This window comes from Sceloporus undulatus, chromosome 6, assembly GCF_019175285.1.
Source record: "Sceloporus undulatus isolate JIND9_A2432 ecotype Alabama chromosome 6, SceUnd_v1.1, whole genome shotgun sequence".
NCBI classification, from domain to species: domain Eukaryota; kingdom Metazoa; phylum Chordata; class Lepidosauria; order Squamata; family Phrynosomatidae; genus Sceloporus; species Sceloporus undulatus.
The window spans coordinates 163,130,349-163,144,463 of NC_056527.1; the positions used below are offsets into that span (position 1 = coordinate 163,130,349).

The 14,115-nt window shown below is 40.9% G+C and overlaps 1 protein-coding gene across 1 annotated transcript in view; it reads left to right on the forward strand.

The window, feature by feature from the left end:
• The window catches only part of MRPL46 (mitochondrial ribosomal protein L46), a 7,828-nt gene extending 1,836 nt beyond the window's left edge, over window positions 1-5,992 (forward strand). Inside the window, exons 2-4 of the mRNA XM_042477659.1 lie at window positions 3,261-3,453; window positions 4,663-4,836; window positions 5,571-5,992. Coding sequence (XP_042333593.1) covers window positions 3,261-3,453; window positions 4,663-4,836; window positions 5,571-5,821 — 618 coding nt within the window. The 3' untranslated portion in view covers window positions 5,822-5,992. The remainder of the gene's footprint in view (window positions 1-3,260; window positions 3,454-4,662; window positions 4,837-5,570) is intronic.
• The last annotated feature ends 8,123 nt before the right edge of the window (window positions 5,993-14,115 follow it).

Genomic DNA, 14,115 nt, shown 5'->3' on the forward strand with positions numbered 1-14,115 from the left:
TTTTTTATATGCTGCAGATCATGCAGAAAATTGTCCCATTTTCTAATTAAAGTTCTGAAACCAGCTCAGGAAAATAAAGACACAATATACATTGCTGTTTCAGTAAATAAATGCTGGTGTGATGTGGCGGTTAGAGTGCCTATGTCATAGAGTGTCTATGACTTAGACCAATGTCGCTTAAGGTGTCTGATCTGGGGAACTGACAGGGTTTTGGAGCATCATGAAAGCCAGCCTGGTTTAGTGGTTTGAGCCCTAGGACTTGGGCTCTGAAGATCAGTGTTTGATTCTCAGCTTGGCCATTCCCACACACCCAAGGAAAACCTTGAGATAGGTTTGCCTTTGGGTTGCTATAATTTGAAGGCACATAACCTGAAGGCACATAACATTGGAGCACTGTATTGGTATGCATTGTCTGCAACTATTGATGTCTTTCCTAGAAATTTGCCATGGACTGGTCTTGGTCCATGAACCAAGACTTTGGGTAGCACTGACTTCAGGTGATGTATCTGCCCCTCTGCTTAGGAACATGAAACTTATTGGATGAGTCACTCAGTGTTTGCAAGTATAAGAAGGAGTGGGAGACAGTTATATTTTCAGATTGTTAAAAATTAGATCTAAATGTAACTAATAATGAAATAATAATTTTCTGAATGATCAATCAGAAAACAGTATAAGCTCAATAAAAAAACCAAGGCGATCATATAGATCCGTAAAGGAGAAAAGCTATGAATAGAGGCAATTATATGGATTTTTTTCCTGGATAAACATTGTAAAGCGAGTCAACAAATACAAATATCTAATATCCTATGTTGTATCAGACTAAAGGTATAGCTTGATTATTTAGACAATGATAGAATTGCAGCTAAAGAGTTAGAGAAAAATGGTTCAGCGAAATTCAGCAATAACAAGAACTATTAGGAAGAAAGTCAATACATAGGTTTTTGTTTCTGTCAATATGTTATTTTGTTGGATATTGTCTTGTATTGGATAGCTGTGAGTGTGATTACTTTGTTAATATTGTTGATGTGGGAAAGAATGGGTGGGTATATGTTGTTTTTATTATAGATGTTCTTACACAATAAACACATTAGAAAAACAAGGCGATTAGCAAAATACTGAATGGAACGATGTGATTTCTTTGTACTGCATCAGAAAACCAACAAAGACGGAGCAGGAGAAGGGAATTTCACATCTTGGGCATAAGAGTTGAGAATGCACTGTCCCATGTTCTGACCAAATACAATCCTAATCCTGGCATGAGGCAAATTTACCAGCATGGCTGACACGATTAAGGAACATTGGGAAGCTAGGATAGATGCAATGCAAAGACAAAGCTGAATTAAGACATTTCAGATTAATTTCTCTACCATATGCATTGAATTCATGGTCATAGCAGTATTAGTCTGGAATATCAGAATACCAAAGGATCTTGTAGCACCTTTCAGAGCCATAGTTGCAGCATTGGCTTTTGTTTCCTCTGATGCATGGAGTGAACTGGTGCCTAGGAAGGATCTTTATAATCAGACTGTGTGAGTAGCTATAGGTACGCAAAACTTGTGGGTATGGTAATGAGGCGGCATGTGCAGCTTTAATTGTGGTTATTGAAGGACAGAGGCAGGAGGAAAGCTGTTGCTTAAGGCCATGGTGGAAGGATGACAGTATGAATAACAGAGAGAGTTTTGGAATATGGTGTGTGCAGGCTAGCAACCAAAAAGGAGATGTGATGAACTAGCTAGGAGCATCCAGTGTAGATTTGTATATTTCCATGCCACATATCTGATTAATGAAATGTTTCTTCTGGTGCAGAGACTGGTTTGCGCAATGTAGAGTTGTGAAGGGCGTTGTTGACAGAGGGTGGCATATATCGCATTAGTGGATGAGCATGTGAAAGTGCTACTAATGTTATGGGTTATGGGTTATGTGATTAGAAACTAAAATGTTAGAAGCTTTCAGAGTCTTCATTCCCTTACCTCACATCTAAATAATGGAAGGACAGTCTATGAATTTTCATTGTTTCAATACAAGTAATTTCAGAGTAGACGTATTTAAACTGGAACTTGCTGGTGCAGTTGTGTGTCTTCGGCACTCTACAAATTGAGCTTTCAGATCCCCAGTAAGTTGAAAACCTTGGTCTGTCATTTCAGAATGCTGAAGGACCGATGGGTTATTCATTGGAAAGGAAAAGATGCTCTGAAAACAAGACACCAGCTGAGCCATATTAAGCCCTCATGAGCTGAGCGACTGAAGAGGGAGATGGGATGAAAGACCGAAATTACATGAGGCTGGTGGAGGGCTCCCAAGGGGCTGGTAATTTCTGGTGTCTGTATTTTTATATGGTTCAAACAGCTGGCAGTCTCTTTTAGTGTGAAACAAGAAATACAGTACAGGGTTAAGTTTCCAGAAACCATGCTGGTCTGGAATTACTTTCATCATAGCAGAGACCTCAATTTAGGGGTATACAAATCAAGATTGGCAGTTTGATGGGGGAAAGTGATAAAGATTTGGGGACTGACAAGGAGGCTCTGTTTATGTTGGAACACTTTGGTAGTTGTGACAGAATCCTGGATGTAATGGAACGCTTAACTTCAGCATAAGAAATGCGCCATTAAAGATGTTAAGATCTGGAAAACAACAAGAAGAGCGCTCTTGCTCTCGTTATATTTTCCCTTTCTCCCAGAACTGTGACTGAAGTCAGTTTTCAAGATTAAAAAACAAATACAGATGAAAGCAAGTATAGATAAGAAGAAAATGTTAAACCGACAAAACATGTTTAATCGTAGTGTTAAAACATTATTGTGTTAGGAAATAATTTAAAATACATTCAAAATAAAATGAAAATGCATTCAGTTAAATGTCTTCTTTTCAGCAACCAGTTCATTGCAAAAACCTGTCTGCAGAAAATAGTATTTTCTTACTGCCAGAAGGGCAACATGGAGTGGGTAGCCTATCCTCCTTTAGCGGGGAAGAACCACCAAGAAGGCCCTCTGCTGTGCTTCCTTATTGCTATTGATTTTGCAAGAGAACATGGTGTACCATTCCAGAGACACTTCTAGGCAAACAAAACCAGAATATGTTGAAGGAGAAGCCTGGGAATCCGTCATTTCCCTTCTCAATTTTGAGTTATTGGTGCTGCATTTTGCACACTTTAGCTAAACCTTCATCTTTCAGATTTCCACAGCTCCGAAGCAATAGAGAAACCAAGAAGGTTCTTTCCAGAACTGGCTGGGCTCTAGATCTGACCTCTTGGTTTTGCTGTCTAGATTGAGGTGGAGAAAAGCCTGTATTCTGACCATGAGATCCGCTGTTTGGCAGAGGAAGAGCGTCTGAGGAGAAGACAAGACAAGTATGATGATGATGATGACGACACTGGGAAAGAGATTGTACTGGCCCAAGATCTAGAAGACGCGTGGGAACAGAAATTGCGGAAGTTTAACCCTGCCCCACGCATAACAGGTTTGACTCCATGCTTGTGCTGGGATGTTGTTGGGTATCGACTGGTTTATTTCATCTGGTAGAAGTAGAACATAGAAGAATGTGCTGGGAAGGAAGCTACTTTTATTGAGTCTCTAGTTTTCTGTAATAGGATCTGGATTACATCTGAAGATAAGTGTAGCTTTCTGTGCAGAAATGGAAGAAAGCAATATCACACACATACAGGGGCTTGAATGTGTGCTTTAGTTGTGTATTTCTGCATGGCGGGGTTGGAAGAGAGATGGCCCTTGTGGTCTCTTCAAGCTCCGTGATTCTATGAATCCTGTTTAATCACACCTAAATTAGGTGCATTGAATCAGTTCTTGAATGTCAGGCTGACGCAGTCCGAAATCTTATTGATTCAGTAGATCTACCCTAATTGGAACAAGGAATTGGATTCAGGCCATGCACTGCAAAGGGTGCTGAATTGGTTCCGGTCCCAAAACAAAAATGGTTTCCTTTTTATTTGGCTCAGTATTACAAATAGATTCATAGGAAATAGTCACATGCTGATAATGATGAGAATGTGATTAATAGCCGTTCTGTACATGTAAGCTGAACTGCTTTTTCTGGGCTACTTTGGTATAATTTTTCCATGTATTCAACTGGATGTAATTTCTATTCACCAGAAGCTACCAAATAGCCGGCCGTATACAGTCCTAAATGAACACCTGACTGCCCTTTCCCAGTCCATCTAAAAACTCACATTTCAACTCTCCAGTTGCCATAACCAATATTAAAGCAGGCTAAATCCAAGTATTCTGGCTTAATGATCCATAGATTGATCGGGAGACTTATCAAAGGGAAAAGGTTTATTTTTAGCGGCAGGTGCTACCAAAAGGTCATGCAATTTAGAATTTTGCAGTACCTGGGAAGCTTCCCCCCGTCAGAACCTGAAATCTAAAAGCCAATTTTAATAAGTCGCTATGTAGAAATTAGACACTGAACAATTTAAATGACCTTTTAGAAAAGAGAGAACACAATTTTGCCAATTTTCTAAAGGTGCAAAAGATGATATATTCATTCAGGCTGTGAAGTGGTATCAAGCGAGCCAGTTGTCTAGGCAACCCATGACCACCTTGGCTCCTTGGTATGGTTCCAGCTGGCTCTTCTGCAAAGCGTCTGAGAACCACATCTGGATTTTTTCTTCTCTGGATTGACATCTGTGACTGTGGCATTCTTTCTTGTCAGATGCTGACAAAAACAATGATCGGACGTCTTTAAGAAGGAAACTGGACCACAGCCTGCTACTGCTGGTTAAGCAAAAGCTTGGTGACCAAGAGATCTGGCTGTTACCCCAAACAGAGTGGAAAGATGGGGAGACATTGCGAGCCACAGCAGAACGGGCCTTGCTTAATTTCTCAGGTCAGTGATATACATGTGTGGACTTGGTTTGGTGGGTGGGAGGAATATACTTCCTCGGTTCTTCTCTCTTCGTTTTCTTCTCTTGTCTGTTATTAGATTGTAAGTTATCTGAGGAGACAAAGTTGTCCTCTCATTGTCTGTAATACATGTTTACATTGTTGATGCTATATAAATCATAATCAAAATACTCTCTTCCATACTAGTTTGTGATTACTGTGTTGTAATTGACTCACAGTGCAAATCTGTTAAATTATTTATATATATATATATATATATATATACACACACACACACACACACACACACACACACACACACACATACATACAAGTTTTATGTACCTATTTGTGGGTGGGTGTAAACCATCTGGTTTTAATGTAAGGAAAGCTGTATATGAATATACATCTAGTGAGCCTAAGAACTGCAGGTTTCAACTTATGTATTTAATTAATACCTTACGCACTTAAATTTTATATTGCACAACACTTTATGTCTTCTACCCTTACACCTCCTGAAACTTTTTGACATACTGTGTGAATTCTAAATTGTACTACAGCACTGACTCAAGTTTTTTAGTCATTACTTATAGACTTGTTCCAGCCCAAGATAAGAACCGTTGTTGGGCAAAGTCTGTGATCACAGTTCCTAGACTACGTTCTTCTCACTGTATTGCCTGATCTAATATGGATGTTTCCTTTTTCTTTGTTCTCCTGTCTGATTTGTGAACTTCCAAGGAAGCTCAACGGGGGCCAAGTTCCTAGGGAATGCGCCATGTGGTGTTTACAAATACAAGTTTCCCAGGACAGCACGAACAGAAGACAGCATGGGGGCCAAGGTGTTCTTCTTCAAAGCCTTCCTGCAGGACAGCAATCTGCCCTTGGCCAAGGACAAAATGGACTATGTATGGGTCAGCAAAGGGGAGCTGGTAGATTATTTGAGACCTGAATACCACTCCCAGGTTTCCCGCTTCTTAGTGGACTTATGATTACCCGGACTGTGACCCATCCCAGTGTGAAGAGTGCAAGAAAGAGTCTTGCATAGCAGAAGGTATCACTGAGTATGTTTTTTATGCATTTGTGGAGAAAACATTTTTGAATCAGGACCTTATGTGCTTAATAAAGAGTTTAAGAAGTGATAAATCTGTCCTTTGCTTAAACTTCAGACTTAATCTTGCCTCCAGCCATGATCAGCTCAACACACTAGGAAATACTTGCAGTTGCTAGACTAACAGAATATAAAGGCTTCAGTCTAATGAGGAGAGCCATGCAGTAGCACAGTCCTACCTCCTCAGGCAATTAAGTCTGTGGTTCGTAGCAACTGTACCCATGAGTGTTTGCATCAGACATTGTTTGCAGTCACTGATGAAGCAAATGAAGTGGAAGTTTTCCTCTTGCAATAGTGTTTTATAGGGGATTGGGAGTCAAGAGTTGTCTCTCTTGAAGTGAAAATGTAATCTCGCCTCCAGGTACATAACAGCAGGATAGTTGGGATGGATATTTATATAATTTTTGTCTAGTACAGACAAATTGTTTCTATCTGTGTACTACCAGTCTGTTCTCTCTTCCAGCTAGAGAACTAAGTGCAGATTGCTGACCGGATATGCTCTATGCTGTCAATTCTAGGCAAAAGGGTGTAGCAATTTGTTCTGAGAGGAGGGTTTTCCAGCTCTTTGACCAGTTGGATTGCTTCCCCTTCCCCACCTATTCCATCTCCCCTGCATCTTTCCTCCATGTCCTGTTTCTGCATACAGAAGTGAACAGCCATAGAGTACTGGTGCCTCGCAAAACTCCCAATCCCAGGCGTCTGTAAGATGAAATCATGGCAGTTAAAGTGGTGTCAAGCTGCATTTCTACCATGTAGATGCACCCCAAATTTCACTCAATTCAAGAGGAATGAGACAATATTCTAGAGAGGAGCTGGTGGAATCTTGCCCCTCTTGACAGGGGTCAGAATAAGAGCATCTTTCCTCCATGTCCTGTTTCTGCATACAGAAGTGAACAGCACTAGCAGTTGAATCTTACTTAAGCACAGATGAAAAACATCCTGCAAGGATCAGGCACATAAAGTAGCCCATGTGGCACACACAGCTCTATTTTATACATTCTTACTTCTTGTTCACTGTTTTACTGAGCATGTGCTAGGGATGTAATTCATTAATTTTCTTTTTAAAATAAGCAACCAACACCTGACATTGTGCTAAAAGTAAAATTACGGTGGCAGCACTAGCATGCATTGTTAAACAGCACAGTGGGCACTGGAGTTGGTGGCCTGATCTTATTGTTTCTCTGCATATTCATCTGCTTTGGGTCCTTTCCCAGTAGTGCTGCCTGTGACTTAGTAGCAGAAGGTGACTGGGTGAGAAAGATGGCCAGTCCAGGAATAGGTAAGCATTGCTGCGACCAGTTCAGGAAGAGAGGGGAGCACCTTTATAGCATCCACTACCTCAGACTACCTAATGGTAGGGCAAGCCCTAGTTCACTTTTATTCAAGACATGCAAGTGTAAAATAGGCAACCCACTTAGGCTAAGTGTGAGATAGGCAATCCTATCTTTGTATAAAATAAGGTGTGTAGAGGAAAGTAGGTAGGATTGTTAGGTAGGATTAAGTGCTTGTTAGGTAGCATTTTTAGCTGGATTAAATGCTTGTTGGGTAGGATTAAATGCAGGATTTTTAAAAAAAAACATTTTGTCAGTATCACGGAGCCTCTGCTAATATTGGTGGGGTTTGAATTAAATAGGATTAAGTAATATATTGTGGCTGGTATTTTAAAGTAGGTTCCATTTAATGCTGTCATTTATTCTCTCTCTATGGATTTTCTTTTAGAATCATCTGATGATAATTTTTATGTTGGAAGTGTAGGGGTTGGACGCCATTTTATTCTTCATCTCAGGCAGCAGAATGTCTTCAGGTGGCACTTCTAGCACAGCTTTTAACATTTTAAAATGTATGTGTGTGTGTGTGTATTCGTTGTTTATTCTGTCTTTTGATTCTGTTCTCAAGGAGAATGCCACTAAATAAAACTAAAACAGGAAAATCATTAAACATTTTATAATCACAATAATAAGCATTAAAGCAGTTTAGGAGAGTCAGCATGGTGTAGTGGCTTGAGTGATGGACTATGACTGAAGACCAGGATTCAATTCCCAGCTTGGCCATGAAACTCACTGGGTTACCTTGGCAAGTCACATGCTCTCAGCCTCAGGGGGAAGGCATTGGCAAACCTCTGAACGACTGTTGCCAAGAAAACCCTGGGATAGGTTTGCCCTATGGTTATCATAAGCTGGAAATGACTTGAAGGCACACAACAACACAAAGCTGTTTAAAAAGCCAGGTTGAAAAGAGAAATTTTCCACCCATCCTAAACGCCGCAAGAGTGGCAACTGATCTCAGTGTTCAGGGGATGGAATTCTGCAATCCAGGCATTTGTTCATTATCTGTTGCCATCAATCATAAAACAATCCTTCCACCCAGCATCACCAGTTGTGTAGCACATCCCATCATCCAGTATTACAAAGCCTGTACAAAATTAGCTAGTAAGCATGTCAGGAACTATGATTCTGTCGGTGGGATTTATATCCTGCCTTCCCCCCACTTGAACCCCAAAGCAGCTTACACTGTATATTAAAACAAAATTGCTAAAGAAGTCAATAAGACAATTTTTTTTTCAAAAAGTATTAAACAATACATTTAAAAACATTGAGAAGGGTAAAAAAAAGGGAAGTTGAAGGCTTTCAGAGCCGGCATCCATAGTTTTTTGTGGGGTTTTCGGCTATGTGGCCATGTTCTGGAAGAGTTTATTCCTGACATTTCACCAGAATCTGTGGCTGGCATCTTCAGAGGGATCCCTATTCTTTGTCTCAGTGGTAATTTTGTGCTTTCTTTTCTATCAAGCCTTGAGGAAAGAACCCATTTTTAATTACATGTGGATTAGGATAGGGATTTTCCAAACAGAGAATTGAAGCTTGTTGGAGCTAATATGCCAACCGACTTGAGAGCTGGTCTTGCTAGAGGCCTCTATGTTTCAAAGAAGAAAAGAAAGAAGTCATAATATTTTTCTTAATCATTCTGCAAGCTGCCTAAAGTGCAGCATATCATCCTTTTAGAAAAGTTTTTAGAAAAGAAAAGTCTGGCTGCTGCGGCAGTGACTGCTGTTCAGAAGCTGCAGGCTTGCAATAAATAAAACAGATTTCTATAGCATACAATTCCCCCCCTCCTCTGCTCCAGAAACACCTGGGGAGGCTCAGCGGGAAGTCGGCTCACTGCTGAGACCTGGGCAGGCAAGAGCAATTGCAGGCTGTGAAGGGAAAAATAAATAAAAAGTAGGAATGGAGCTCAGGCCAAAGAACTGCAAATTACTTTCCCAAGGTCTGATATCACAAAAGCTCTGGTCAGGGGCAGAGTGGGGGGTGTGCAGAAGCAAGGAAAAGCCAGATCTAAGAGAGAAGGGGAAATGGCAAAGTTTTAGAAAGGCACCTTATCGGTTTTAGTTGGGCCCTTATGTAAAGATGGTTGCTGCCACAATCTGGACAGCATGCCCTCCAACAGTCCTGGTTAAGCAGGGACTGTCGCAGCTAATCCTCTGCCATCCATTCACAACTTCACATCCCTTGGTTTTAGAAAGGTGTGCTTGAAAATCAATTTATTGTCACACAGCCAAGGCTTCCCACCTCCAATTTTTGCTCTTATTCTGACCCTATCAAAAGGGGAAAGATTCCACCACCTTCTGTGTGGAATATTGTCTGTTTCTTTGCGAATTGAGTGAAATTTGGGGTGCATCTACATTGTAGAAATAATACAGTTTGACACCACTTTAACTGCCATGGCTCCATTTTACAGACGCCTGGGATTGGCAGTTTTGCGAGGCACCAGCACTCTATGCCAGAGAAGGCTAGTGACCTTGTACTACAAATCCCAGTATCCCATAGGATGGAACTACAGCACTTAAAGCGGAGTCAATCTGCATTATTCCTACAATGTATCTGCATTATTTCAAATTGCATTATTGTTACAGTGAACCCTCAGTTTGCAGCAATCCAAGCAAGCTAAGGAAAGTGGCAGAGGAAGAGGAGAGAGAAACTGGGACGTTTTGGAGTCAAATGAGAAATTGGGAAGGAAGACCTGAACCAGGACACTTAAAGGTTGTCCATCTCTGTGATGTGCAGAGCAGCTTTTAGGAGCATGGAACCTTTCTTTTAAGATTGGGAAAGGACTGACTGACAATAAATTCTCGCTATGACAGAGTGAACCTTAGACCTTTTACATGGAAGGACTAAATGAGTGATTGACTATTTAATCCATTCCTTCCTTCATTGCATGGAGAAGTGGTTAACTATCCATGCTCCAGAGAAATATATATTTATCCCTTCATCTGCTTCATTGGGAGAAATAGCCCTCCTTTCTTGGCTTTTCATAAGGCAGGACCTTTTGGAACTACTTAGCTGGGCCTCTGCTGTTTTCCCTCTTCTCCTTATCTTCTTATTAAAAGCAAATCAAGCTCAATCAAGCCCCATTCATTGTTTTTTCCTTTTCCTGTACTTATTCTGCTGGAACAAGAAAAGTAGAGGAGAAGAGTTTCTTGCTGTCTTGGCAAGCCTTCAGCCAAGCAGAAGGCGTAGAAGCCTAATGTGTGTGTGTGTGTGTGTGTGTGTATATATTTGTGTTGGAAATTCTTTATTATGAGACTCTTAAAGAGTTCTGGATGGAAATAATTTTGCTGGCTGTTTCCTAGAGTCCAGGTGGGCTCGCACCCTCCCCTGAGCATGCTTCCTCTTTCCCTGTGAATTGGCATCCATGGTCTGAAAAAGATGGGAGCCGTCAAACAAAGAAACTCCACTCACTGCAGGCAGGTGGCACAACTAACTAAGGCAGTGATTGTCAACACTTCTAGCATCAGTGGATGCCTTTCCAGACCAAACAGCCTGCTGAGGAAGCCTGGGATGTCCCCTATGCAACTCTTGCAGGTTGCTATGGGTTCTGAGAAGCTCACAGAATCATAGAATTGGAAGTGACTCCAAGGGCCATCCAGTCCCCCTTCCATGCAAGAAGACACAATCCTGACAGATGGCCATCCAGCCTCTGTTTAAAAATCTCCAAAGGAGACTCCACCATATTCCAAGTGAACAGCTCTTATGGACAGGGAATGTTTTCCTAATGTCAAGATGGAATCTCTTCTCCTGTAGTTTGAATCCATTGTTCCATGCCCTGCTGTCTGTAGCAGCAGAAAACAAGCTTGCTCCATAACATCCCTACAAATATTTAAACATGGCTATCGTGTCATCTCTTAACCATCTCTCTCCTAGGCCAAACTGTTACATTGCATTATTTGTCAGCTTGCCTGGTACACCTGTACACTGGATGAAGCTGTCAATAGCTCACGGGGCCACTGCCCCAACCTCCAGTTCCACTTAAAGTGGAATAATTGTGCTATAAATGTGTAGTGTGAATGGGCCCCTGGTTTCAATCTGTGTGGGTGCGAATGCAGGAGTCTTTCAGGAAGCTGATTCTCACATCTGAAGCGTTATCTCCCTATTGTGTTTCTTCTCCCCCACCTAGATTTTAGGAATCTATTAAATATCCACCCGCACTGTAGGTCCAGCAAGAGTCTTCATGGCCAAGACTAACTGCATGTGTTTGTGGGCTTCCAGCTCTCGACATGCTCCCAGCTTGCTGTGAGCTCGCTTACTTTCATTTATCAACGTAATAGCACACATTACATTTATCTGGCTAGGTTTTACCCTCCCAGCTGCTCTTTTCCTCAACACTGAAACTGCAGGGGATGGGAGAGTGAAATATCTGGGGAAGTAACTAGATGTAATCCACTTTTAATAGGCATGTAAAAAACAGGCTAGCTGAGGAAGGGCAGGCCAGACCAGACAGCCAGTGTTTTCCAATTCCAAGCAAATAGGAATTCATCAAGATATCTTTCTCTATCCAGTTTAGTGATTGCTGAGTTTTGAATCATTTTGGTGACCTGTCAGTGATGCTCACATCCAGCTGAATGAGGCAATCACCACATCCATTGCCCTATCTACATAACATCCCATCCATACTTGAATTTGGAATAAACCTGATGGTGCTACCATCACTTAGAAAGACTGGAAAGGGTGGATTTAGGGGGGGGGGTTTCGAGGGGGGGATGGATTGTTGTCACAATCTTGAATTTGAGCCTTTACCTCCCAACCTGCAATATTGCTACTGAAGACACCCCCCCCCCATTTTATTCCAAAAATGCTGTTGCAAAATCATGTCTCTTGTTTACAAAATATGTAAGAATGAGATTAGATACCTCTAAATACCTCTAAACCAGTAGCAGGGCATTTCAGTATTTCCAGATGTATAATCTCTAACTCACAAGTAGCAGTTCTTGAACATAAATAAATAAATAATCAAACCAAACCAAAGGAAGATTGTAAAGAGGAATAGATGGATCATTATATATCCACACATTCTAATCATGACGGGTACGAACAGCAATAATGATTTCTTGGGATACTGTTTATGTTAACATACATTGCACTACGTATATTAACATACACTGCATTTATTAACACTACATATATTAATACCTTACACTACATGCATTAACAGCAGTGTGAATAAAAATTCTCAGTGACTTCCCTAACTTCAAGAAAACCATCTTTTTGCAAATACATTTATTCCTTTCTCACCTCTATACAGTAGAAAAGCTACTTGAAAGCTGTATCATTTCATACAGTGCTTTGAAGCTAGCATCACAATTTAGATCTTTCTGTACCCTATTACATTCTGATCCCACCCTCATGACTATGTAACCATATTTGAATATTTGGGTTTTAATATTGTATTCCACCGATGCAGCTGAAAAAATGGATTAGTAGCCACAAAAACTCATGTCGAATTAAACCAGTTAGTCTCAATAATGCTACTAGAGTCCTTGTTCCCATCCACCCTCCCCGCCCCATCCTTTTCTCCTTCTATGATGTCTTCTCTTTCTCCAATGCAAATTCCTGGCTAAATATCTCCTCTTTCCCTAATTATACTCATTTTCTCTCTCACCGTACCTGCTTTTGTTCCCCTTCTTTCATCCTTTCCCCCCTTCTTACTTCCCTATTCTCCTGGTTACATTTGTCTTCTTCCCCATCCTTCTCTTTCATACCATCTTCCTCCTTCTCTCCTCCTTCTTTGTCTCTTCAATTCTTTTTCCTTCTCTTCCTCCTCCTTTGCTGTCACCCCAATTTTAAAACTCTGAAACTATGGCTGGGATATGTTAGATTCCCAGCACCTTAAAGCTGTAAGTCCCATTAAACTCGAGAGTATAGTAGGTATGTATAGATAGGACTGCTCTGTTGCTCTGTTTTGCCATTTTGTGGCCTGTTGTTGCTGTCATTGTATTTCTAAAAATATTTGGCCATTGCCAACAGTATTATTATGATTCTTATTTTGTAGTGAGGGTGGAGTCTGCAAGGTAAGAGGCATTTAAGGGGACCAACTTCTTAAGACCAATATTTCGAGAGGGGGAAATTTCTTCCAAAAGTTTATTTGGTTGAGCCAAAATGCCTAGTATCAGTATTTGAAACTGTGTTAAAAACAGAGCTGGGAGAAGTTTGTTTTTCCCCCAGACAGGATTCATGCTTATCTAGTTCAGGAAGCACAAATGACATCGATCACGTGAAAGACTTTCAGATGAAGTTGCACAGAAACCAGCATTAACACATTACAATTAAACCATACAGTAATCCAAATTTTGAGACCGGCTGACACCCCGTTCACCCATAAAATTAAAAAAAAACCTTATTTCTCCTTTACTTATTGCATATCCCATTATCCAGTATTAGTGCCCTACAATACGTTGTAAGCAAACAAAGCTATGGCAAGCAACTCAGACCCTATTAACCATGGCAGGCAAGCCGAAAGACTGAGCTCCATTACCCTTGATGAAGGACAAGATTTTATTCATTTTATTTGACTTGCGTCCTGCCTTTCTCCCACAAATAGGTGTCAAAGTGGCTTACAATAAAACAGCACATATGATGAATAAAAGCAGTGAAATACACAAGTGCAAAGAAAAAGAGGACAACAAAAGAAGAATACAGGACCCATCCAGTTAAATGCTTTTTCAGCTGTACGTGAGGTCATTGTCAAAGCTCTGCCTGGACACAAGAGTCTTTTCCTATCAGCAGACAGGCAGAAGCCTAACTACTCTCAGTAAAACCTGGGAGCAGCCACGAAGGCCTTGTCTACATGGGTGAGTTCCCCATGGATTCACTGCGTCCTGTTCACACAATGCAGGTCCAAAGTCCC